Source organism: Capronia coronata, assembly GCF_000585585.1.
Source record: "Capronia coronata CBS 617.96 chromosome Unknown acBCG-supercont1.2, whole genome shotgun sequence".
In the NCBI taxonomy this organism is placed as follows: domain Eukaryota; kingdom Fungi; phylum Ascomycota; class Eurotiomycetes; order Chaetothyriales; family Herpotrichiellaceae; genus Capronia; species Capronia coronata.
Genome location: NW_006912894.1, coordinates 1 through 24,329, shown reverse-complemented (window position 1 = coordinate 24,329; position 24,329 = coordinate 1). Strand labels below are relative to the sequence as shown.

At 49.7% G+C, this 24,329-nt stretch overlaps 12 protein-coding genes across 12 annotated transcripts; 7 read left to right on the top strand and 5 right to left on the bottom strand.

Annotated features, from left to right (window-relative positions):
* Nucleotides 1-146: 146 nt before the first annotated feature.
* A1O1_01662 (uncharacterized protein) lies at nucleotides 147-1,088 on the bottom strand (the record flags this gene model as incomplete). The annotated part of the gene is made up of 2 exons (XM_007722574.1): nucleotides 147-623; nucleotides 678-1,088. The coding sequence occupies 2 exons, from the start codon at nucleotides 1,086-1,088 to the stop codon at nucleotides 147-149; spliced, it is 888 nt and encodes a 295-aa protein (XP_007720764.1).
* A 793-nt stretch (nucleotides 1,089-1,881) lies between these two features.
* A1O1_01661 (uncharacterized protein) lies at nucleotides 1,882-3,054 on the top strand (the record flags this gene model as incomplete). The annotated part of the gene is made up of 1 exon (XM_007722573.1): nucleotides 1,882-3,054. One exon carries the CDS (start codon nucleotides 1,882-1,884, stop codon nucleotides 3,052-3,054), a length of 1,173 nt encoding a protein of 390 aa, XP_007720763.1.
* Nucleotides 3,055-3,925: 871 nt separating this feature from the next.
* A1O1_01660 (uncharacterized protein) lies at nucleotides 3,926-4,849 on the bottom strand (the record flags this gene model as incomplete). Its single annotated transcript, XM_007722572.1, has 1 exon — nucleotides 3,926-4,849. One exon carries the CDS (start codon nucleotides 4,847-4,849, stop codon nucleotides 3,926-3,928), a length of 924 nt encoding a protein of 307 aa, XP_007720762.1.
* Nucleotides 4,850-5,392: 543 nt separating this feature from the next.
* Nucleotides 5,393-7,311, top strand: A1O1_01659 (uncharacterized protein; the record flags this gene model as incomplete). The annotated part of the gene is made up of 4 exons (XM_007722571.1): nucleotides 5,393-5,596; nucleotides 5,665-6,810; nucleotides 6,878-6,982; nucleotides 7,063-7,311. The coding sequence occupies 4 exons, from the start codon at nucleotides 5,393-5,395 to the stop codon at nucleotides 7,309-7,311; spliced, it is 1,704 nt and encodes a 567-aa protein (XP_007720761.1).
* A 346-nt stretch (nucleotides 7,312-7,657) lies between these two features.
* Nucleotides 7,658-8,038, bottom strand: A1O1_01658 (uncharacterized protein; the record flags this gene model as incomplete). Its single annotated transcript, XM_007722570.1, has 1 exon — nucleotides 7,658-8,038. The coding sequence occupies one exon, from the start codon at nucleotides 8,036-8,038 to the stop codon at nucleotides 7,658-7,660; it is 381 nt and encodes a 126-aa protein (XP_007720760.1).
* A 1,518-nt stretch (nucleotides 8,039-9,556) lies between these two features.
* Nucleotides 9,557-10,913, bottom strand: A1O1_01657 (uncharacterized protein; the record flags this gene model as incomplete). The annotated part of the gene is made up of 2 exons (XM_007722569.1): nucleotides 9,557-9,739; nucleotides 9,795-10,913. The coding sequence occupies 2 exons, from the start codon at nucleotides 10,911-10,913 to the stop codon at nucleotides 9,557-9,559; spliced, it is 1,302 nt and encodes a 433-aa protein (XP_007720759.1).
* A 542-nt stretch (nucleotides 10,914-11,455) lies between these two features.
* Nucleotides 11,456-12,367, top strand: A1O1_01656 (uncharacterized protein; the record flags this gene model as incomplete). Its single annotated transcript, XM_007722568.1, has 2 exons — nucleotides 11,456-11,959; nucleotides 12,011-12,367. The coding sequence occupies 2 exons, from the start codon at nucleotides 11,456-11,458 to the stop codon at nucleotides 12,365-12,367; spliced, it is 861 nt and encodes a 286-aa protein (XP_007720758.1).
* Nucleotides 12,368-12,973: 606 nt separating this feature from the next.
* On the top strand, nucleotides 12,974-14,887 carry A1O1_01655 (uncharacterized protein; the record flags this gene model as incomplete). The annotated part of the gene is made up of 5 exons (XM_007722567.1): nucleotides 12,974-13,255; nucleotides 13,308-14,138; nucleotides 14,191-14,238; nucleotides 14,295-14,712; nucleotides 14,769-14,887. 5 exons carry the CDS (start codon nucleotides 12,974-12,976, stop codon nucleotides 14,885-14,887), a joined length of 1,698 nt encoding a protein of 565 aa, XP_007720757.1.
* A 2,313-nt stretch (nucleotides 14,888-17,200) lies between these two features.
* On the top strand, nucleotides 17,201-18,232 carry A1O1_01653 (uncharacterized protein; the record flags this gene model as incomplete). Its single annotated transcript, XM_007722566.1, has 1 exon — nucleotides 17,201-18,232. The coding sequence occupies one exon, from the start codon at nucleotides 17,201-17,203 to the stop codon at nucleotides 18,230-18,232; it is 1,032 nt and encodes a 343-aa protein (XP_007720756.1).
* Nucleotides 18,233-18,737: 505 nt separating this feature from the next.
* A1O1_01652 (uncharacterized protein) lies at nucleotides 18,738-19,729 on the top strand (the record flags this gene model as incomplete). Its single annotated transcript, XM_007722565.1, has 2 exons — nucleotides 18,738-18,918; nucleotides 19,173-19,729. The coding sequence occupies 2 exons, from the start codon at nucleotides 18,738-18,740 to the stop codon at nucleotides 19,727-19,729; spliced, it is 738 nt and encodes a 245-aa protein (XP_007720755.1).
* Nucleotides 19,730-20,016: 287 nt separating this feature from the next.
* Nucleotides 20,017-21,444, bottom strand: A1O1_01651 (uncharacterized protein; the record flags this gene model as incomplete). The annotated part of the gene is made up of 1 exon (XM_007722564.1): nucleotides 20,017-21,444. The coding sequence occupies one exon, from the start codon at nucleotides 21,442-21,444 to the stop codon at nucleotides 20,017-20,019; it is 1,428 nt and encodes a 475-aa protein (XP_007720754.1).
* A 578-nt stretch (nucleotides 21,445-22,022) lies between these two features.
* A1O1_01650 (uncharacterized protein) lies at nucleotides 22,023-23,956 on the top strand (the record flags this gene model as incomplete). The annotated part of the gene is made up of 6 exons (XM_007722563.1): nucleotides 22,023-22,617; nucleotides 22,672-22,886; nucleotides 22,948-23,377; nucleotides 23,442-23,548; nucleotides 23,613-23,664; nucleotides 23,733-23,956. The coding sequence occupies 6 exons, from the start codon at nucleotides 22,023-22,025 to the stop codon at nucleotides 23,954-23,956; spliced, it is 1,623 nt and encodes a 540-aa protein (XP_007720753.1).
* Nucleotides 23,957-24,329: the final 373 nt, after the last annotated feature.

Sequence of the window (24,329 nt, the reverse complement as noted above, 5' to 3'; positions counted from 1 at the left end):
AGACAGAAACCCGTTCCGCATCGAAGCAAGTAAACCACTCGCATCGGTTGAACTCAAAGCAGGACGCGCAAAGTCGTTCAGCGCAGTTCTGTGCCGCAGACTGGGTATCTCAAACAATCAACAACTGCGCAAACCCTCGTTCTTTGCTATCTGGCTCCCACGCCGAAGACGCCGCCTCCCTCCTTCAAATCCTCCACCAGGTCTTGAACATTGGCCAGGTATTTCCCCAGTAGGTTTTGCTTCTCATGCGTCGTCCTTGTATCACCTGTTGGCTTCTGGCCTCCATCGGTGCCGTTGACCGGCTCTCGCCGTCGGTCAAATGCAGCAATCAGTTCTCTTCCCCGCCCACCCAGGATCGCGGTGTTGGTGGTTGATGTTGATGCCGACATCTTGGGGGCGGACGATTCTGGCATGAGGTAAAAGTATAGGAATTCGACGAGCTTTAGTTTGACTTCGCGCGAAGTGCTGCGGGATTTGAAGAGTGAAGTTACGACCAAGAGGCCATCGATCGCTTCAAAGGTTCGCGTATTTTGTGGGTGATCGAGCAGGCAGGTGACAAGGGCCATGATGGTGGCGGATTGAATGGCTGGGCAGTTTGAAGGATCCAGGAGGTCTAGGAATAACTAGGGGAGATTAGCCGCTTCAGTCTGACCGGACTTTAGAGTCGAAGCACCTACATTCATGTAGATTTCTTGACTGAAAAGCGCCCGTGAAGGCGGGTGTAGCAGAAGCACCCCCTGAATAAGGTCCAGTGTCTGGGTCACCAGCAGGTCATTTGTCCCGTTGCTTTCTTTGCCCAAGAGCCGCTCCAGACAAGCAACCAGTCTCATAGCGATATTCCATTGGAAGCTCTGTTGTAATTTGAAGAATTCGCGGAACGCCAGATCCTCGGTCAGCTCACACAATCTTTTGCCTGAATGGGAAGGGGATGTCCCAAGAAGCAACATAGACTGTCGACGGTCGACAACGGAGGCTTTGGAGAGGCATAGTTGCGCAAGCAACCCTTCGACCTGTCGTAATCCTTTGCGAATCTTTTGGGGCGAAGTGGAGGAAAGGTAGTCGAATGAGTGCGAAAGAAGGGTTTCCATGCTGGAAGTCGTAATATAAGATGGATAGTAGCTTCAAGATGGGTGACTGCAATGCAAAAGAGCCGAGTTCCAGTTGCGCTCTTTCGTATAGAGAGAACCTACTCGGTAGGTACTACGATCGTGAGCAGATGGCGAAATGGTTGTCAAGGCCGCAACAAGTTAGATCCAAACATTATGGCCCTCCAATTGCGAGGGACTGCTAGCTAGTACTAGTAGTACTAACTAATAAACAGGTGCCTATATTTCTACCTGTAGTTGCACTAGTGTTAGACTAGGCGCCTTGTGATGATGCCCCGACTTCCTGCCTGGATCGTGCGCCAGACGCCTGAAGATCCCGGACGTAGCACCTAAGGCGCCTTCTTAAGCGTTCTACTAGTACCTGTATCTTGCCTTTCGGTGCCAAACCCGCCCGATCCGAGTGGCTAACGCGGCCTAGGAGCCGTCTGGCATAATGGTCCTTACTTAGGTGCCCTACGTACCTAGTAGTATATTATTAATGGTGCAGAATGAGAAAGCCTTGTGGTTTCGTCATACGTTCCAGCACATGACGGCCTCGATTGCACATATGCGCCTATCTAAAACACCGTGACTTGATGTTGATGCCTGAGGGCGTCGAATGCCAGTTCACGAAAGAAATCAACTTCGAGCTCGAGCTCAGCACCTTTCAACTTTGTCAACCTTCATCGTCCCTCCTGCTTTCATCTGCTTTTGACCACCACTTACCGCTCTCGAAGAAGCAACCGAACCCTTTCACATGCTCGTTCTCGCCTGAACCGGTTGGGCTCTCCCACACATGTCGACCCTTTCCGAGAACCCAACCTCACCCAACGCGATCCCCATCCGCTACAGCTCTGCCGGAGTTTCCAATGGCGTGCAACATCAGCCCTCGAAATCCGTCCTCAAGCCGCTTCCGGAGGATACTTGGATCGCGTCCAAGCACCACTCACTCCCCCCTTCGCTGAGCCCTCCACCAGCGCTGGTCGACGTCACGAATGGCATCCGGCGCAGGCATTCTAAAAAGAAATCTACTCCGGAAAATATCATACCTCGGCGGACAATGGGAGACTGGACGGAGCAGAAGGAGAAGATCATCCTAGGACCCTACGACTACCTGTTCTCACACCCAGGCAAGGATATCAGGTCGGCCCTTATCACGGCATTCGACGGCTTCCTTCATGTTCCTAGCCGATCGCTCGAGGTTATCAGGAAAGTCGTCGGTATGCTACACACATCTTCACTCTTGATCGATGATGTGCAGGACGGTAGCATCCTGCGGAGAGGAATACCTGTGGCGCACAACATCTTTGGTACGGCCCAGACCATCAACAGCGCCAATTATGTCTACTTCCTCGCTCTGCAAGAACTGCAACACCTGGAGAATAAGGAAGAAGCCATTGAGATCTTCACCAGCGAGATGCTCAACCTCCATCGTGGCCAAGGAATGGATCTTTACTGGCGTGACACTCTCACGTGTCCAACGGAAGACGACTACCTCGAAATGGTGCAGAACAAAACCGGTGGCTTGTTCCGTCTAGCCGTCAAGCTGATGCAGGCCGAGTCGCCTGAGAAGGGCCGACTAGACTGCGTACCCCTCGTCAACCTGATGGGGTTGGTGTTCCAGATATGCGACGACTACCTCAACTTGTCTTCCAGCGTCTATACTAAGAACAAAGGCCTGTGTGAGGACTTGACCGAAGGCAAATTCTCCTTCCCCGTCATCCACTCCATCAGGAGCAATCCCTCCAACCTACAACTTATCAATATCCTCAAGCAGAAACCCACGGACGTCGAAGTCAAGAAATACGCGGTTCAGTATATGGAGGGCACGGGCAGCTTCGAATACACGAGAAAGGTCGTGCAAGAGCTGAAACAAAAAGCCTCAGCCCTGATTGCGGAGATGGATGGAGGTTCGGGGAATGGCAACGAAGTGAACCTGATACTGGACAGGATGGAAGTGGACCAGTAACACACATTCGGGTCGCGCATGGATTCGTGATATAACGGTATTCGGAATCGCTTCAGAACATCTTTTCGAAGAGCGGGCTCGACTCTTTATGACGGCGCTGTTTCAAGCTCTTCTTTCAGTCGACAGTTGATGTTTCAATACCCGTACTGTGTCTTGTTGGAAATAGGTACATCTCAAGACATATACAGTGTGTTTTGTTTATAGCCTTGCAGAGCTTATATTGAAGGGATAGCCTTATATGGCGTCGTCCTGCAGACACCTCGGCATTAAGTAATGAATGATAATCATGAACTTCACTTCTCCAGTCCTTCTTTGATCCACGCAACTCACAAGCGATCCATCCGTCATATGCCAACGTGTGGAAAGCCTGCTCGCGGCAAAGCATGTCGCCGCAGATATTGACGAGACTACTACCTCATGCTACTTTCACTAGCTTGATATTCTCTCATCCTCCCTCAACACTCACTGTCCTTATACCCTCATTTTCAGCCAATCGATCAAAGATGACAGCTCCTAAGTCTCTTGATTGTATACTGCAAAATGTTTGGGATTGCAAGTATATTTTGGGATTGGGTTCCTAGCACGCTGGCAACGAAGATTTTCGCGTTCGGCTAAGTCTCAGCTATACGATTCCCAACGTTTAAAGTGGCGTACTAATGATATTCATCATTGATGAGAGGATGGAGTTTCTTCCTTTCATATCTTGATATTCCTGGTATGATCTAGTGATACTGACGAAACAGCCTTAGACCGGTGTGTGTTGTAAATAATAAGGTACGAGTGTCCTAAGTAGTCAATTCGAAATATACCGAAAACGAAAGGCCTCGATTTTTTGTTAGGGCTATAGTTAGATAGCCCTCCACTATACGATTTAATAAGGGAGTGATTTCAGAAGCCTGTGCTTTTCTCTCTCAAGGTACTCCTCGAAGGTAGTTAGACGAATTCCATAACTCCGCTGAACTTGTTCTCCATCAATGGTGAGGTCGACCATATTGGCCCATAGTTGGAATGTCTGTGTGGGAACGATATTCCTTGCCGCTATGATTTCCTCTTGGTTGCGCTTCCTGACTCTAATCGGGCGTCCGCTGACCTTCTGGATAATATTGGCGGCCTCTTGTATCGTCAAGTTCTCGTTTCCAAGGTCAATTTCCTGACCACCAAATCTGTCGGGGTTCAACAGCGCCGCGGCACCGTACTTGCCAATGTCGTCCTCGTCAATATGTGCCATTCTCACGCCATCCTCGTATGAGTGCACAAGCTCGCCACCGTCCTTGAGTCCAGGAAAGTGCCAGACGCTGTACGGCAGCAGGTAATTGGCGTGGAACCACGCGGGGCGCAAGATCGTGTAGTGCTTGACGCCAGCTTCGCGGACCATCATTTCCATCTCTGCTTTAGCGATGTAGTAGCCTCGCACGCCACTCCTTTTGTCGAGTGGACTGTCCCACTTGCTGCTGTCGCCAGTGAAATAGGCGGTTGCTAACACAATGGTCTCTACCCCGGCCTGTTTGCACGCTTGTACAATCCCGCGGGTCTGCCTTTGCTGCGCATTTTTATCGGTTGGTGATGGCTGCAAATTTAGATATATCCCCCTGCAGCCTTGGGCAGCCTTGTGGAAGACGGCGAAGTTGTCATTGTCGCCTTCAAAGAGTACAACACCTTGCTTTTTCAGAAGGCAAGCTTGTACACTCCTAATGTTTCGTGCCACTGCGTGGATCTTGACACCAGCAGCGAGAAGATGCTGGATGATGGCTCTCCCTTGCTGCCCCGAGGGACATGTGACTAGATATGTTGCCATCTATGGCGATGTGATTTTATTGAGAACTGGAGCTATTCGGAAGGCCCCGGGGCCGTCAGCCTATATATTTTGGTGGCTGTACGGCGCTTCGGGAAGGTCATTATATGATTGGTAATTGTTCACAAGCGTAATGGTGGCTATCCTATCTCTTTTGCCCTATGATTCGCAATATAGAGCCGAATGGTAAGCTACGACAGGCAATGGTCGAAAGAGGAAAGTCTACGGAGTAGCCTTTGCGGGCTCCGCTATGTGGGGTGATCTTCCACCATAGCCTGTGGACGTACACAAGTAGATAATGCAGCCTGAGAGATAACGGTAACCCGGGGTAGTCTCCACCATATACATATCAGATTGAACTTGAGACACTGCCTTATCTGCCTGAGGCTATTGGACCTGCATGTCCATGGTGCTGCTGCGTCTACTGAGTTGTGGTCTAAATATTAAAGACTACAAAAAACGCACTGGATATACCAAAACACTTCGATGTATAACAACATTCTAAGGATACTCTTTTAAACAACTATGAATAATAGTACCGAGAAGATGGCCGCAACGTCCAGCTCGTCTGCCAGGCCAAAAGATGAGGTGAACCAGATTCCTGGTACCTTCATGCTGAAGGAAGGTCGGGGACTTTTTTCCTCCTCACACAATGACCAGTGGACTTACTTCTGTATTACAGTGCGAGGCGACGGCGATACCGCGGTCGTATTGTTTCCAGAACCGACCTCAGATCCAAATGATCCTCTGGTAAGTAGCTTCTCTCGCAGCTCGAGATCATGTCGACACTCTGATCTGGTACTGATTTGACTCGACAGAACTGGCCGAAATGGCTCAAAGTGGTGAACTTCGGATCCGCATCCGTTTTCGTGTTCTTTACCTTCGTCCTGATCAACATTCTCTATATTCCCTACGCGATGCTCGTGGCAGACCTCAACTTTGCCTTTGGCGACTTTACCAAAGCGCTTGCCTTGTGCTTTACAGGCATGGCCATAGGCTCAGTGCTGTTCTTGCCCTGGCTCCACAAATTGGGTCGACGGCCCTTGTACTTGTTCAGCTCCTGCATCCAATTTGCCGCAGGAGTATGGTTGTCCGAGATGCATTCCAGGGGCGAATTGATCGCAGCGTACTTTATCTCCGGCCTAGGTGGTGGTCTTAGTGAGACGCTGCTTCAAATTACCATCGTCGACCTATACTTCGTCCATCAGCGTGCCACGATGAGCGCACTCTTTGTGCTGGTGCAGACTTCAGGGTCGTGTCTAGGTCCTCTTGCAGCAGGCTATATTGTCATGGGTCAAGACTGGAGGTGGATGTGGAGGTGGTGTGCCATTTTCCTTGGTGTCAACCTGCTCCTGGTGTTCTTTTTCTTCGAGGAATCCAAGTACATTCCTGCTCTCCACGGCGAGCCGATTCGGGAAGCCATACCACCACAACAGGATCCCAAAGGAAAATCGCAGGATACCCTAGCACCAGCACATGATACTGAGGAGCAGCAGCAGCAGACGACTATTTCGACAGCGACCCGCCCTGCCATCAACCCACTCATCAAACGGAAGACATACCTCCAGCGTCTCGCCTTATTTACCAACACAGATGCCCCCATCAAGCACCATTTCTACCAGCCGTTTGTCTTATTATTTTCTTTCCCGGCAGTGTTCTACGCAGCTTTGACCTATGGAACCTTGACGACATGGTATTCAACCCTCATCTCGATCACGGACTCCATCGTCCCTTATCCTCCGTACAACTTCAGCCCAGCGAGCGTAGGTCTGCTCACTTTCTCGGTGAACGTTGGTAGCATTATCGGAGCCTTTGTCGGTGGGCCTATTTGCGATAAGTCAATCGTCTGGCTCTCTGGGAGAAACAAAGGAGTCTTCGAGCCAGAAATGCGTCTATACATGGCATTGATGGCTACCATTCCAGCCGTTGCAGGCATTCTGATGGTGGGAGTGGGCCTAGCACATGTATGCATCCGAGCCCTACCCGCACCAAGCTACTCAATTCTAAGTACACAACTGACATATCTGCTAGGAGCTTCACTGGGCATTCATTGCCGTAGGATTTGGCCTCTTCGGCTTCGCTTGGATTGTTATGGGCGATGTCTCTATCGCATATGTAACTGACTGCTATCAAGATGTAAGATCATATCCTCCATGCAGCTTTCTATGTCCTGATTATTGTTTGGAGACTGACGTGATGCAAATTGGGCTGAATAGTTGGTTGGAGACGTTCTTGTTGCCGTGGTGTTTGCTCGTAACGTCTGTTCGATTGCCGTTCAGTTTGGGCTGTCCCCGTGGCTCAAGGCAGTCGGGCTTCAGGATCTGACAATCTCTGCCGCCATGATTGCTCTGTTTTTCATGCTTATGCCTATTCCTCTCCTGTTCTGGGGCAAGAAGGCCAGAGCAAGGACCGCCGAGAAATATCGACGACTGGCGCACGAATTGCCGTCTTATCGTGCCACCTAGTTGAACATTAAGTGCTCTACGGAACGAAAGAGGAAGAGGTGGAAATGCGAAGTATTGTATCGACTGATTTGAGGCCTTGAGGGTGAGACTGAGAGCTCAGTAGTTGCTGTGGTAGGATGGTTTGTGTTCTTTTAATCAGTTATAATAAAATGCGGAATAAGATAACCAAATCACTTGGTATTACATTTTACCTTGATCGTGAAAGAAACATCTAGAGTGCTGTGAGCTTGATATTAATCGACCGACAAGATGCCTCAATGTTATGTTATAAGATGCCGTATATAATCAACTGCGGCGCGATACATAAGCTGTTCTATTATATACAGGCGCCGTCTTATGGCAGGTCCTAGATATCGTCTGGTGCATACCGACTCTGCAACACAAACGTATAGTCCTTTTCAATACTGCCGTCGTCCGCCAGCTCAAGCACGTACGATCCAAAAGCCTCAACCTTTCCCTCCTGGGAGACTCCGTCGAACATGAAAAACACAATGTTTTCTTTGACCTGGGCATTGTACGCCCGCCATTTCCATCCGTTCTTGATCACGATGTTATCGTGCGAACCCTGGATACCGACCTCAAGATCTGGGTATCCTTTGGCCACAAACCCGCCGAAGTGTTGACCAGTCGGCGTCCAAAGACATCTGATTTGTCTTGCTCGGATCTGTGCGTCGGGCTCGTTGAAGGCGCCAATGACTCCATCGGCCAGAGCTTGGGCGTCAACCATGTTTTGTGTGTGTGAAAGAGTGATGCAGTGATATGTTGCTGTTTGATGTATGCCTTGAGACGAAAGAAGTTCCGATCCTGCCTTCTGCTGTTATTTTGCTGGCTGGGTCTCGTGCCCGAAAGAGGTTGATATGCTAACACGGCTCAAGTCACGACAGTTAAGGCAATATACTTCAAAAGGAATGAATAGATATAAGACGGCCAGCTGTTCGAAAGATTGTTGTTCTTATTATTCACCAAGGAACTACCGGGTTTGAATTAGCTGTCGAGCTATATTCACCGTCCGAAACCTTCGCCGTCCGTCTCCATAGCCGAATGGGTAGGAGGTACTTACGGTAATTTAGACGGCACGAAACACGATTACGCCTAGATATCTTTAGGAGTGTCTATCTATCCCTATCAGAACTAGCGAACTAGATAGCCTACAGGTCTAGAAGCGGCCTTGCCCCTGATCTCGAATCAGTCTCGGTCTTAGCCAATGATTCATTATCGTCAAATTTCAATCTTACGACGCAATCAAGCCTTAGCTAGATGAGCTAGAGCACTGTGCAGAATGTGCCATCCTGTTACATTTTAAGAAACTTTAGTCATGTATATGGGCTGTATATCATCCATGAAAATATAGTACCCGAGATTCTGGAAGGTCTGTTCCTAAAGATCCAGCCATCTGCTCCACATCCTCCGCCATCATACTGAACAGGTCCATGTCGAGGTTTGTGGGATAAGTTGAATTTTCTTCGGCAAACCGGACTGATTCTTGATCAGTGTCCGAAGTCGTGTCTGTTGGAGTGTTGTTGACTATATACCCACCTGGCTCACGAAACTCATGACTGGTCTGCAACGGCGATCTGCTTTCTTTCTGCATGGTGCTCTCGAAGATATTGCGAATCCATCCTGCTAAAACGTAGCATTGTTCGAATTGTCGCAAGCTAATCAGATTGGATCGCAGTTTCTGGATCAACAGCTGCCTGAGGTGTCTGTTTGAAGTCTGCGAGCCGATATATTGGATGGTCATGGCAGCAAAAATGGCGGTGATACTACGAAGTTAGATGTATGAGAAGCTGGTAGTCGATGATTAGGTGGTGCGGTACATACACAATCATTGGGAAGCACTCTGGCTTGTAATGTAACAAAGCGTCTTCCACGTCACGGGTGATACTGGATGCATACTCGATTGGATCCGTGTAATCATCCAATCTAGGAGGGTGAGAGGTCCAACTCATGCGCCGAAGTCGTTGGACGAATTCGATTTTCCAATAGCTGTAAATGGGTCAACCCAGTTTAAATCGCAGAATCTGAGTGAGACGTACGTATGGACAATTCTGAGCGTCACAGTCAAATGTGACCCCTGATGGTCGTCGCGCAGAAGCGCTGGCAGACTGTTATACCATAGATCAAGAGTGTTTTGTATTTCTTTCTCAGACGCAATGCGATGGCTTTGCGCCTCGGTCAGGATGATACGTGAAGGCGATAGATGGCAGAAGTAGATGTTCGAAGCTTGCAAAGTTAGATCTCAGGGTTAGACAGCCTCGAAATGGGTGCCCCTACCTATCCGCGAGAGATTGGCCTGAGCCATAACGTATCTTGCAGTGGCCTCGGACTCATCGGGAAAATCTTCAAGAGTAAGCTCCTCGACGTCGCAGTCCAAGTCATTGATCAAACTTGGAGTTCCTGCGGACAATGATACCTGACGGTCACGAATCTCCGTGAGGGTTAGTCAAGTCTGCATCTGCGTCAACTGGATCCGTAGAACTCACGTATAAACACCACCATACTCGTTTCCAGTGTGCCTTGGTGTCTAGCGCCATATGACTCTTGTCAATACTACGATGCATTCCTATAGACTCGGCAAGTCGAACAGCAATAGCAAGCCACCACATGGGATCCCTTATGCCATATGGCTGACCGAACCAGAAATGCAGTAAAAAGGAGCACATCATCTGCAAGCAACGAGTCTCCTCTGGATGTTCATCGAGACATCTTCTGGCACGGGTGAAAAGATCGTCTTTGGCATCGGCGCGGCTTTCAAAGCTCATTCGGTGAAGTATGTTCATATCGCAGTGCACCGAGGCAATGAATAGAACGCAGCGGAGCAATACAATCGGTACGTAGCCGTCCCGAAGAGCCAAGAGGAACTCAGTCTTGTTCAGGATAGGATAGAGGACATGAAAGCGTGTGAAGTAAGCCTCCACCAAGCCATCTCTCAAAGCTTGTGGTGGGAGGTCATCGGGAAGCTGTTCACGCACTGGTTTTTGCCATAAACCACTGTTTGCACCTCCAGGCTCGTGGGTTTGGCCGTGTTGGTCATGCTCGTAGGGGATGTACTGTCGCAGTTTGTCGTTTTCATGATTGCTGGCTCGTAGGAGGAAAGACGCATACCAGCTTTCACCAATGAAGCCAGAGTGTTTCTCGTACAAGGGGGTACGAGGGTCCTGCGTCTCTCGATCTAGCTTGTGTTTATTCAATGTTAACGACACACTTTCCCCATTCTCAGCTGTCTTCACGATGCCCGGACCGTGATGCTTTTGCGAGAAGCAGAGTTTTGTTAGATCCAGACCGTAACCTACTTCGTGGACCGACCTGTCAATTTGCGCATTCCCTGGAGTAGATTGAGTGTCGGGATTGCTGGATGAGGTTTCGGAGAGCGTGCTTGGGGTTTGGCTTCGAGGCGTCTCCGGCAATGTCGTAGTTACGAAGCGGCCAGCCGGGCCTCTGTTTGGGTACACGTTGACATCAAACCGAGAAGTGGTTTCAGGGGGTAGGAGTATAAGAGACACGAGAGGAGGCTTACCTTGCGCGCCTAGTTTCAATGAAACTGCAGTCACTGGCTCGAGCGTGCTGGCAATTCGAGCAAGGGGGCCCGATGCCAGAGGCATCGCATTTGATTCGACGCGCATGACATCTCTTGCATGCTTTCAATCGGCGTGTTCTTGCTCGGGGTGGGTGATGACCAGGAAGCCTCATGTCTTGGTTGTCCCAAGTGATTCTGGGATTCTCCATCGGTGGTGTTGAGTGGTCGCGGTTGATGGATGAGATGGAGGGTTGATCCAGCAGCAGAAAATTAGCAAGGGGAGAGTTAATAATACGGCTCTGGCAGAAGCACGCTAACCATTCGGCTGTGGACCATTCGGCTGTGGTTGGACGGTGCTTAGATGCATCTTTCCCTGATACATGCGGATCGAGACAGCAGTATTGAGAGCCTAATTGGTTCCCGGTATATCTCGTAGTATACCTACCACCTTTTCTCTCGATCAGTTGTAGAAACAAATGATGGTGCCAGCGCGGGCTTGGACTGGGGCAGGACCCAGGAGAAAGAGATTGGGGAACGCCACAGGCATATATCTGATTGTGTGTTCCGGTCTAGAACCTGGGGGCTCCTCATCTGATATCTCGGTCAATCACCTTATCGAGAATTATGATGTCGTCCTCGCAGACAACAACACTTCAGTCTGTCACCAAGGGCAGCTCTTTGCAGGAAGCCGACAATGCAAGGATTTCCAAGCAGTCTCTGCCCAAGCCACCGGTATTTGATGACAAGTACGAAGAACGAGAATATCTCAAAGGTCGATTAGCAGCGACATTCAGACTTTTTGCAAAATACGGCTTCGACGATGGTGTCGCAGGTCATGTTACACTGCGAGATCCTGTTGACCCGGACACATTCTGGGTCAATCCACTAGGAGTGCCCTTTGCCCACCTCAAGCGGTCGGACTTGGTACAACTCGATCACGACGGTGTTATCCTTGCCGGTGGTCCAGTTCGGGTCATCAACAAGGCAGCTTATCTGATTCTTGCTGCAATCCACATGGAGCGTCCCGACGTCAACTGTGCGGCTCACTGCCACAGCATCTACGCTCGTACGTTCTGTGCATTCGGCAAGACTTTGGATATGACAACCCAGGACGCATGCGCGTTCTACAATGTTGGTCAACTCCCATTTCTACTGCTCGAGTTGGTTGCTAATTGCACTCAGGATCATTCGGTCTACGAACAATACCACGGAATCGTCTTGTCGACCGAAGAAGGAGACCGAGTTTCAGAAGCACTTGGAAACAACAAGGCCGTGCTAATGCAACATCATGGCCCGCTCACGGTGGGAAGAACAATCGAGGAAACAGCCTTTTGGTACGCCACCCTGGAGAAGGTTTGCTATAGTCAATTGACGATCGACACTATCGCTGCGGGTCGTGGCATCCCAGTGAAAGCTATCAGCGACGAGGAGGCAATGGACGCATATAAAACGCTGGGAAGTCCCTTTATCGGTTGGTTTGCAGCGCAGCCCATGTACCAGGTAATTCACAAAGAGACGAATGCCGCCTATCTGAGTTGAATTCGATCGAAAGCACCTAGGGATTGATAGTGTTCGACCCAAATAGTCAGTTGCCGGCGAATGCAATAGTTCAGTACAGTGCGTCGTGTTTGCTACAATATCGAAGATACGCCTTTTGCACTGCAGAGGCAGACCGTCTTGGATTTGAAGAGTGCGTTGTGATAGCTCTCGTCTCGTGTCAATTGTCCCATAAAAAGTCGATAATTCCGGCCGCAGTTTCAACTAGTAAGCATTCAGAGATCTCGATTAGCTTCAAGTTTCGCTTAGCATATATAGGGTACCTGGTTTGATACCATAGGCAGTGGTCTTAGGATGCAGAGAAGTGGGTAAGCAACCACTATGTTTAGCTTGCTCCATATCCGTCGTATGATCTTACGAGGAGCGAGGATCAGATTAGGTTTTGCTGCGCCTATGGTGATAAGGGCCAGCGTGTGTCTATTGATCGATAGCAACGTATTCTGACACATGCATCATTCCTAGACCACGATAGCCGATAGCGGGCCATGTTTTCTTGAGGGGTTTGGTTTGTTGAAAAGCATCGATCCATCTTCACAAGGACTCTACCGCTCATCTTCCCTCCACCACGGCCGAAACACATCTTCGAAAATGGTCTCAGTCGGGACAGACTGGAAAGCATTGGCATCCGAAAAGCGCGATGCCGTCCTGGCGCAAATCCCAGATGCATGGAAGATACCAGGTACAATTTCCTCCGCAGACGAAGTGCCGGACGTTACCGGTCCCTACATCCAGCAGTTCCTAGATGCTCGCGAAATCATGGTCACGGAGACCGATGCTGTGGGGATTGTCGAGAAGACTAGTTCTGGTGAATGGACTGCCGTTGAAGTCACCAAAGCATTTTGTCACAGGGCGGCTCTTGCTCATCAATTAGTACGCCTTATTATTTATTTACAAGTCGGACGGTAGTTGATGGTACTCATAGGTGAATTGCCTCCACGAGATATGCTTCGATGCTGCTATCGAGAATGCTCAACAGCTTGACACTTATTTTGCGGAATATAAACAGCCAGTCGGACCACTTCATGGCCTACCTGTGAGCTTAAAGGATCAATTCCATATCAAAGGCATCGAAACAACAATGGGGTATGTGGGCTGGATTGGCACCTTTCAGGGCAACAAGGACGATCCCCGAAGGTTCACCTTCGAAAGCGAACTTGTTAAAGAACTCCGAAATCTTGGTGCTGTCCTCTACTGCAAGACTAGTGTTCCCACGACCTTGATGACCACCGAAACGGTAAATAATATTCTAGGGTATACCTGGAATCCGAGAAATCGGCACCTTTCGTCGGGCGGAAGTTCTGGAGGAGAAGCTGCTCTTATCGCCTTAAAGGGATCTCCTGGAGGGTTTGGAACCGACATTGGCGGCAGTGTTCGGATACCAGCCAGTTATAACGGTCTCTGGGGATTACGTCCCTGTGGAAGGCTGCCTTATGAAGGAGCTGCAACCTCGATCGATGGGCAAAACACGGTGTTATCTGTGGTTGGCCCACTGAGTTCTTCCCTTGGAGGGCTGAAACTCCTGTTCAAAGCTATTCTCCAGCAGCAGCCCTGGCTTCACGATCCGATGGTCATCGAAATACCATGGCGTGAGCCGATCGTGGAGGAGACTCAGAGACTCATTACCAAAGCTAAGTCCACGCCTGGCGTTCTTGCGTTTGGTCTTTTGAGGCATGACGGGATTGTGCACCCAACTCCGCCAGTAGCTCGGGCACTGGGGTCTGTCGTTTCAGCGTTGAGACAAGCGGGACACAAAGTAAGTTCACAGGCTGTGTCCAAGACCTAATTTCTCTGACCATGCATCCAAGATCATCGAATGGGACCCTCCATCGCACAAGCTGGGAGCAAAAATCTTGGTGAGTCAATTACAGATCACCCTGTGAGATGACCGAAATGTTGATGTTATGCCCAGATGGATGCCCTGACAGCCGATGGAGGTGCAGACGTACGCTACCATCTTGGTCTCTCAGGCGAGCCACAACCAGAGCAGATTGGAGTCAACCGACAGCAAGAAGAGCAAAAGAATGTCCTCGAGGTTGCAGCAATCAATATCGCCAAACGGGAGTACAAAAAGGCATATCTGGAGTACTGGAATAGTACTAAAGACCTGACAGACACTGGTCGTCCCGTGGATGCCGTCTTGTGTCCAGTCACGGCCCATTCGCCCATCACCCCCAACAAGAGCCGTAGTATGGAATATACGCTCGTTTCTAGCTTACTGGACTACACTGCTGTTGTCATTCCAGTCACTCATGTCAAAAAGGAGGTCGATCTTCCCCACACGTCAATGGAATACCTGAGTGAGTGGGATAAGCTCGCCCAAACCGAATGTGAGTACCTTGGAAGTGTTATCTTTCAGTTGAGTCAAAATTAACGGGGCTACCAGATGACCCTAAAGTACACTTTAATGGGCCCGTTGGAATACAGCTTCTTGGTCGCTGCCTTGAGGAGGAGAAAATGCTAACATTGGCCGAGTATATCAAAACAGAAGTGCTTGATAGGTAGGAGAATTTTGAGATTCAAGTCAAGGTCTACGCTGAGTTATCCTCACCTGAAGGTTCTCGTGACATTGCTGGATGCTATTCCGAGCCACTATCCGCCAAGATGTAGGACTTCCGACCTATAGTCGCTTTACAACGGCGTTATCCCGTTCATCCAATCTTTGAAGAGGGACATGGCGACATGCAAAGATGTACATATAGACGCTGCAGTATCGAAATTCTGAAATTGAATGCCCAAGTGATGGACAGGCAGTATTGTTTGAAAAGTATCTACAGTAGAAATGAACAAGACAAGAGGACAGGATTAGGGTTATTTCAAGCATCAGGTCAACCACTATAGCGCCCATAACCGTACTGATCAGGGTCCGAATAGTACCAGAGCATCCGAGTAAACCGACTTGAGCATCGAGACCCTGATGGACTGTCGTCGTTTGAGTTCCTTCAAGCAACGGTGCCGACCTTGGCACCTGCAGCAGACATGCCATCATTTGGCTCTAGATACGGGAATCGCTGAGACAACGAGTGTTCCGGAGATTCTGCAAAAGTGAGATTGCCATTCCGTCCAATGTGCACATATGATATTACCTAGGCCAATGGTTGCTTGCACCCGGTTCGGTTCCAATCTGATAGCATTTGAATTACAGTCTATCCGAATCTATCGTTCTGAGGTACATATTGCTCTAAGTACTTCACGCTTCTCTTGAATGTCCAATGCAGGACGATAAGTAGAGGAGTCTACGGAAACAAAAGTTAAGAAGCTTTGGGTGATTTATATAGCAATCCCTAAGTTTTCACACAAGCCCACGCCAGACTCTGCCCCTACTCCGCCCGTGCAAGAACCTCATCCGCCTCCAGACCGGCAGATCAGTTACCTACCTAGTACCCATGGGCAAGGTTCTCACATCACACCACGTTCAACCGGCCATCTTAGCACGGCTATGGTACTATCTTTTCGGAGGTGTAGCTTGCTTGGATGGCTCCGCTGTGACTGTTGATAGACTTGCTATCATTTCGTTCTGCACGCGTGGAGCGATGATAATAGAGTCTTTGTTGCCGAGGAACACAGTGGCATGATATCTCTTGAGATCATCCTTCTACAGTATGTTCCCAGACCAGAAGAAGTACGAGAGAGTGTTTATAAGAGTTTCTTGTTACTTGCTCCATATTATAGGGAAAGTGGTTTCAAACAACTGAGAGGTATTACCATACAGGGTACTTTATTCGGCACTAGGGTTAGCTTCCTGGGTGCTAAAACCCGGCCGGGCCTTGACCGCGCCTAACTCTGTGATTGGCTGATGGCCCGGTGCTCTCCTTAGCTCTCTCTCTCTTATTAGACTCTCTCCTCTTGGCTTTCACACAAATCTCGATACGAATACAAGCCATTATATGTACGGTTCTTGACCCGCCAACACCGCGTTGCCAAAAAAGGGGGAAATGAAAGAAAGGAGTACGTGCGGCCATACTTCAACGAGCAAAAAGGAAAATTTTGAGAGGAGTGGGATTCGAACCCACGCGGGAAAATCCCATGAGAAGGGCTGATTTTCAGTCCAAGTAGGAAACTTGAGTCACACGCCATAACCGCTCGGCCATCCTCCCATGTCAACTTCAGCATTTATGAAGCAATAATTTACTGTCAAAATTGCAAGAATTAATATATGACCTGCAAAGTCTTTTCTTACTAATCAAGCTTGGCATCTCCAGCCTGACCCCAGACCCTAATCTCAAGTTCGTATGGATTTTGATGCGACAATATCTCAGTTATACTACTTGGTTGGGCTGGATCAGAACCCTGCTATACGAGAATTGCTTTCTGCTTTCTCAATTGCTGTCTCATATTTGACCTTCATTGATCAAAGCTGGACTGCCCATGTTCTCTCGCTCGCATCATGGCTGCACACGATGTAAGAAACGTCGTCAGAAATGCGATGAGACAAAGCCAGGCTGCAATCGATGCTCAAAGGCGGGGGTAACGTGCGAGTATAGTGTCACCCTGAAATGGAACGGACGTGTGCCCCGAGATCCCGCTGCATCACGACGCAAAAAGGCGAAGGTGGTAGGACGAGGAAACCAGTCGCCGGAAACCAGACTGTCACTTCACTCAGACTCACGAGGGTCAAGAAACAGCCCTGGGTTGATCGGGGCGGTACAGCAAGCTCACCTGGCCCGTATGCCATCGCAATCTCAGGCGGACAATTTTCTGCTTCACTATTACGTTACCAAGGCTTCACTAATTGCGTCTCATCCACACTTGCGGGATCAATTATGCCATCAGATCCTGCCGATGGCTTACAATACACCATCTCTTATGTATGCAATGATGGCCCTGTCGTCGCTACATCGCATGACGATTATCAATGGAGCGTCGACTCAATTCATCCCTGAGACTATGGTTGCAAACCTCATGTCTCTCAGTCTCCAAAGGCTACGGCAGGAGCTGCAAGAAACCAGGAACCTCGAGGCTAGACTTGCCCTGCTACACACAATCAAGACATTGTGTACATGTGAGATCTATTCTGGCAAAGCTGATACTGCTTGGCGCATTCATGTGGAGGGCGCAAAAGCTCTCATTGAGTCAACTGCGAAGCATTTCGCCAAAGAATTCGCCACAACAGACGCCGCCGGGAACAAGCTACAACGGCAACAGGACTGGCTTACTTCTAGGTGGTATTTCTCTGTCGAAGCTCTGGCTGCATTGACGCGGCGTGGTCTGTCCCGCGGTCAAGTTGATATAAAATCAGACCATATGCAAGGTCCAAGGGCCCTGATATGCCACAATACTCGGATTCAGGAACACTGCTGTCTAGATCTCTATGCGGGGTATTCTTCCGATCTCAATACTGCTTTCAAGGAAATTGGCGCCATTGCATGGGAGCGCGAGCGGCTGGAGGACTGTAAGGCAGCAAGGACACACCAATGGGAGGACACTGACACGGCTAGCTCAGATGAGACAACAGCTGTCGCACCAGATGTCATCGCACAAACATTACCTATGACGGCAGAATCCATGAGCCAACATACTACGATTCTGTCCGAAATAGACATCGAGCGGGAAGCATTCTGGCTCGAGCAATCGATTCGATCAATGATTAGCCGGGATCGTGAAGGTCTCAAGATTCCCACTGATGTCACCTTGAGCGAAGCCGAGATTCGACAGTTCAGCGCTTGCAACCAAGCATATCAGTATTCGGCACTGATCCATATTTATCGGAGGGTAAGACGATTGAGACAAGACTCAATTGAAGTCCAAGAATGTGTTCGGAAAATCATCAGCGCCGTGATCGGTATATTGCCAGTTGTCGAGTTGAGCCCGTGGGCATTGTTGACGACACCACTATTTACTGCAGGGTGAGTCTTACAACCTATTGGAACTACGTTTTGGATTCCAACCCCCGAGGCTGACCGTGGCTACACAGATGTGAGGCTATCGGCCCCAATAGGATGGTGATAAAAGGTCTACTTCAGCAACTCTTTGAAACTTTGCGCATACGTAACATTCTACGAGCGATTAGCATCCTCGAAGACGGTTGGAAACGCGCTGATGACGCCTCTGTCTCACACGATAACCGCACTATGCCAAATGGTGAGCAACAGCCAGCATAATCGGATCCAGTCGCGTGGTTAACCTTGAACAGGAGATATCAATGTGCTCGACTTCATCCCATACTGATACCACGCTAGTCCCGGAAAGGAAACTCGAGGAGATGGCTGGTTGGTGGATCTTCATCCGAATTTTCATCTTCCCAAAGGCTAACGCAGAACTCCGGGTTAGTAGCGACTACATTATTCGAAGAGTTCGGATGTCATAGGGGCACCACGCTCCTGTCTGCATTCGATAGACTCCCTCCTCTGAACCGATGGCGCCGCGAGCTTCAACTCGTGTGAGCATCCGATGGCCACCTGCTCCTGCTTCGGAGCCAACGGACACCCTGGTCTTGAGTGTGGGCGGTTACTACGTTGATCTGAGAGTCAGGAAGAGTGATGGAGAGATCGATTGGGCGTTAGCAGGGGAGAGGATTGTAGACCCTCAACATTCTGGTATGTCTGAACTATCTAGGTTACTGGTCTTCCTCTTTCTTTTGTCGGGGTACTTGATGGTACGATCTATCATCCCTTCTCGTACAAAATTTCTTCGAGATTGGCAAGAGACCACACTCGGGCGAGCGTCTCACCCGACTTCGAAAAGACCCAGCCTTGCTGATAACACCTCCGTCTGCTTCTGCATATGCAGTCTAGCCTACTCTGATGAGCTCTCCATTGCAACTTGCATCCACTAACTCTATCCCCCACAGCCAAAGTCAAATTCACGCACATCATAGACTCCCACCACAACCCCAGCTCATCCGAGCCGGAGCCCGCCCCAGACGTTGGCGATTTCATCAAACTCCCCAACGGCGATGACCTCGAGACAGGCGAGATGCCAAATCCCGATGCCGGTGGTCAAGTCATGCCCTACGAGGAGATATGGCGGGAACTCAAATGGCCCACCGGCAACTCCTGCTGGTTTCTAGAAAGCGTCGACTCCCATGATGCCGAGAAAGGCACCGCTACCACCACAAGGAGGACCAAGACCTTCCACGCAAAGGTAGGAAACTACTATCTCGCATTACGGCAAGTGATCAACGGCGAGGACGTGACGTTTGTCGCTCTACGTCAAGATTATCATATCGACGACGAGGAGGGAAAGGGATGGAAAACGATTTATGAGATTGGGAAGCAACAGCAGCAGCTTCAGCTCGATCGTCTCACGGGGATCGACGAGAGGCTGGGGACAGAGGCGACGGGCTGGAGGGTGGGCGAGAAGGTGGTTGTTGGAAACGAAAGTTATATCGTGAGAGCTTCAGAGTAAAATTCCTATTTTGAATATCACGTGGAAAGCAAGTAGCTGATGTGGAGTATTTCATTGTATGTATTATAAAACTGATCATCTCATGACTCCGCTATGATATCTATGCTGCTGTGATCGTTTTCATATGCACATAATCTCCCTATCTAGTATGCATGCACGTAGTCGGAGCGCCCTCTACGCAACCAGCCAGCTAGCCAAACTCCACCCCAAACCCGTTCAGGGAGTCCAACCATTTCCATCCATTCCTCACTCACTCGCTCATCCACCCAACCCCATTAAACCCACGATCATGAATCCACCGGCACAAACTCCAACAAACAAGTCTGATCCTTCGGCCTGCTCGCAATAATCTGATCATCGATACTCATATCGCCCTTCATGTCAGGCGAAACCACGGTCGTATACCGCAAATACAGCTCGCGCAGCAACGTTTTCATCTCGGTGATGGCGAGGCTCCTACCGATGCAGCCCCTGCCGCCAGCACCGAACGAGAAGAACAGGCGGTTCATTTCGACAAGCCGTTTCTCGTCGTCGAGCCAGCGCTCGGGCACGAAGTGTGTGGGATCGGACGGGCCCCAGATCGAAGCGTTGAGGAGATGGAGTGAGTACGGTTGGCAGCTGACGATCGAGCCCGAGGGAAGGTAGTGGCCCGAGATGTGGCGGCCTGAGGGCCCGGGCACGTAGCGAGGGTGGCTCATGGGGATGGGAGGGAAGAGGCGTAGGCCTTCTTTGATCACGGCGTCAAGGTAGGGGAAATCGTCGAAACGGGCGGTCGGGTTGGAGAGGAGCTCGGCGCGGAGTTTGGTCTGGATGTGTTGGGAGCGGGGTAAGGAGATTTCGTACATGATGAAACAGAGGCTGTCGCCGGTGGTGTCGATGCCGGCGGCCATGTGGTCCATGCATTCGGCGGCCATTTGGATGGTGCTGAGGGACGAAGATTTGGATTGGAGCTTGTGGATCAGGGATGTTTCGGATTCGTTGGTGGTACTGGCGCGGCTGAGGACGTAGTCTTTGGATCGAGGCACTGACTTTGGCGAGAAGATCTTCTTGAGGACGTTGTTCAAGCGAGGCCAGTAGTGTTGGACGAGACGCTGTTTGATGCTGTCGTGATAAGAGAGCTCTTTCATCAGGGGCAGTTCGGACGGGTTGTTGAGAGTGTCGGTGCCGCCAGGATTGAATAGGAAGTGTGAGGCACAGTCCAATGCATAACAGTGCAGGATCACGTAGACATCGAGGTGGCGGCCGACTGATGCTTTGACTTTCTCCATCACGCTCGCAGCCCGCTGTTCGATACCCTTCAGGATCTCAGAACGCATTATATTCGTCATTGCATATCGATCTGCGAACAGCTTCTTCCGTTGAGCGTGGTCTTGCTTATTCAACGTCGAGAACATTGTGCGTTCCCCATACTGCTTGAAAAGATCGTAGAACTCGGTCTTGTCATAGCCACTCCCGCCACTCTGATAGATCTCTTTCATCCCCTCGAGATTCGCAAAAGACACCTCATTTGGTGCTAGTCTCACTACCGGGCCATATCGCTCGTGTAGCGAATGAATCCAAAGCCGGCGGTTCTTCGAAAACTCATGGTACTTGAGAACCAGGGAAGTGAAGTGGGTGTACCACGGCCCAGGTACCCTTGTGGTTCTCTGGATAATGATCGCCGAGATGGAAATGTAGATGAGATACGCAGCCGGTAGAAGGTAAAGAGCGAGCATCTCGAAGGACGTGAAGACGCGTACTATCTTGACTACAAGAGAGTAATGATATGACCAGTCAGGTGGAAGGGAACATGAGGATTTGAGGGTATGAATTCTTGGAACAGCTTTATGCACATTTCTCACATGACTGCCTGGATCTCAATCAGGCAATTGGAGGAGACAACACTTACAACATCTCAATTCTTCATCGTCGTTGAGGTCGATATCTGAGGATGTGGTCCATGTTCCAAAGCGACCCAGATCACTGATACGGGGCATATGGCGCTAGTCCCAATATGTCAAGTCGAGGAGATGATGGAAATGGAAATGTGCGCCTCGGAATTGCAGATCGCCACAATTGGTTCTTCAACCTCAACGATGGAGCTTCACGCCTGTAGATGGGTCGGCATCTTATCAGGCTCGATCTCTAGTGCTTCCAGTTTTCGATATCAAAGATTATGACAGACGACATGCTGTGCAGTGATATAGAAAGGGTTGGACGCTCATCGGAAGTGGTATAATATGCTATCTCTTCTCTTCCCCTTGGTTTGTTCTCTCGTCTCATCATCTCTTAACATACAGTTCTGAGATCAACCATGAAGAGTGAAAGTGGTTTCCCTGCAGATGCGACAGCTGCAGCTGTCATCGAAGAAAGTGATGCGTCGAATGTTCGCCACGATCCTTCGGGACGACCACTGAGCCCGACTCCGACAAACGACAAATACGATCCACTCAATTGGACGACGTTCCAGAAGTACAAATGCATCTTCGTGGTGGTTTTCAGCTATTTTATGCTCACCTACTTTACCACTGCTCCCATCCCATCCTTTGGGTTTCTGGAGACGCAGTTGAACATCGACTATTCACAGGTCAACTGGACTTTTTCAATTCCGTGTCTTGGTCTTGCTACTGGTCCATTGATCGTCGGTGCTCTGGCTGATACCTATGGAAGACGTCCCATATTGATTGCGAGTACGGCGCTTGCAGTTGTCGCAAGTGGTTGCACTGCTATCAAATCAATCAACTATGGGGGCTATATGGCGGCTAGGTTCTTTCAAGGCCTTGGTGCTGGCCCTGCTGCAAACATTGGTCTCGTCATCATCAATGACGTCTCGTGGGAACATCAAAGGGGATTCCGAGTCGGCCTGTGGACGGTAGCGGCGAATTTGGGTACATGCTTGGGTGGTGTCTGTGAGTGATTTGGAACCGACTTCAATCTGGGTGAGATACTAACCGATAAAATAGTCGGTGGCCTTCTTGCAACCTCGGGAGAGTGGGTCGCATATCATGTTACGATACTCTTTTGCGCGCTTTTACTCTGCCAGTGCTTCCTACTGCCAGAGACACTATACCCACGCACTGCTGTGGTGCTCTCAGAGCGCCAAATGTTGGCTTCAAGCAGCACCATCGTCAATGGCTCCGAATTGAACATTCCTCGAACCACGCAATTGGGTTATCTGGTGAGTAGTCCGGGTCCATCTGTGTCTCGGCGTAGAGGCCGCTTGCTGACTACGTGAACAGCATCTCAGGAAAGTTCCTGGCGTCCCGCATCCAAAACCATGGTTGACGATCATCCAATTCTTCGTCCTATTCAAGTATCCCACCATAGTGATCAGTGTCATGGGTTACTGCTTCCTGCAGTACTGGTGGATTACCAGCATCACTACTCTGGTTCCAGCTGCGTACGTTTACGACTCACCGGCGATTCAAGGTGCTCTTCTTATTGGGTTGCTTGTCGGTCTGCTTGCGGCCGAGGTTGTTTGCTCGGGTCGTTTGAGCGATAGCATTGTCGTGAAGCTTACTCGCAGGAATGGTGGCGTGAGAGTTCCTGAAATGCGATTGTGGCTCGGTATGCCTGCAGCGGCGATCTCATCTGTCGGCCTGGTTATCTGGGGTCTCTCGGTCGAAAGGTCCTGGCATTGGATGACCGGACAGGTTGCGTTCTTTTTGTGTAAGTCCTCTCGCATTCCTTCGATCTCTCCACTTGTGTACACTGGCTGATCTCACGGGAACAGATGCCTTGGGACTGCAATCGGGAAACACGGTCCTCTCCGCGTACATCGTCGACAACTACCCTGACTATGCGAACGAGGTCATCACATTCTATTCTGTCATAATCAATGTAAGCCAAGTCCCTCTCAATTTCATCCGAGAATTTCGCAAAGAAGTAACAGTATCCCCTACAGCTCTCAGCATTCATCAACCCATGGTTCATCTACGACTGGGTCGAAGCATCAGGTATGAATCCCATTCTTACCAGAAACCAAACTTAAGAGAGCCTTATATTAACCTCCATGCCCCCGCAGGCTACATCTGGACCTTCGCCGCCCAATGCATCATCTGCTCCTTCGGTCTGATCCCATGCTATATCTTCCTGCAGAAATTCGGCGCTCAACTGCGCGCATCAAGACCGATGTACATGAAACGCGTCGACGGTCTGGCAATCGACGACCAACAAGCCGCGGTGCCGGTGCACGATGCGAGAAACAAGAGCGGTGAAAGTTCGTTTGCGGAGAAGGAGAAGGAGTGAGCGATGTTCTCCTAATGCCATAGGTTCGTTTCGTTATATCTCTATACGGGATATTGGGGACCTATCCAAAATGTGGTTCATAATTCAATATAGGATTATGATCGATCCTATCCAAAATGTGTATTGTTAGGCTACGTAGACTGACAATTAGGCCACATACAAAATGTATGGGAGATTAGGGTTAGCGCGATAAGCAGATACAATAGACTGACAATAGACTTGGACGTAGACTAATAATTCGAGGACGCCGACATGTATTTTGCAATTGAGGCAGCTTGATAGACTGGTCAAGAGCTTGCAAATCCAGGTGTTTGAAACCCTATCTGTATTCGACCGTGTCACCCTATCTATATTCGACCGTGTCACCCTATCT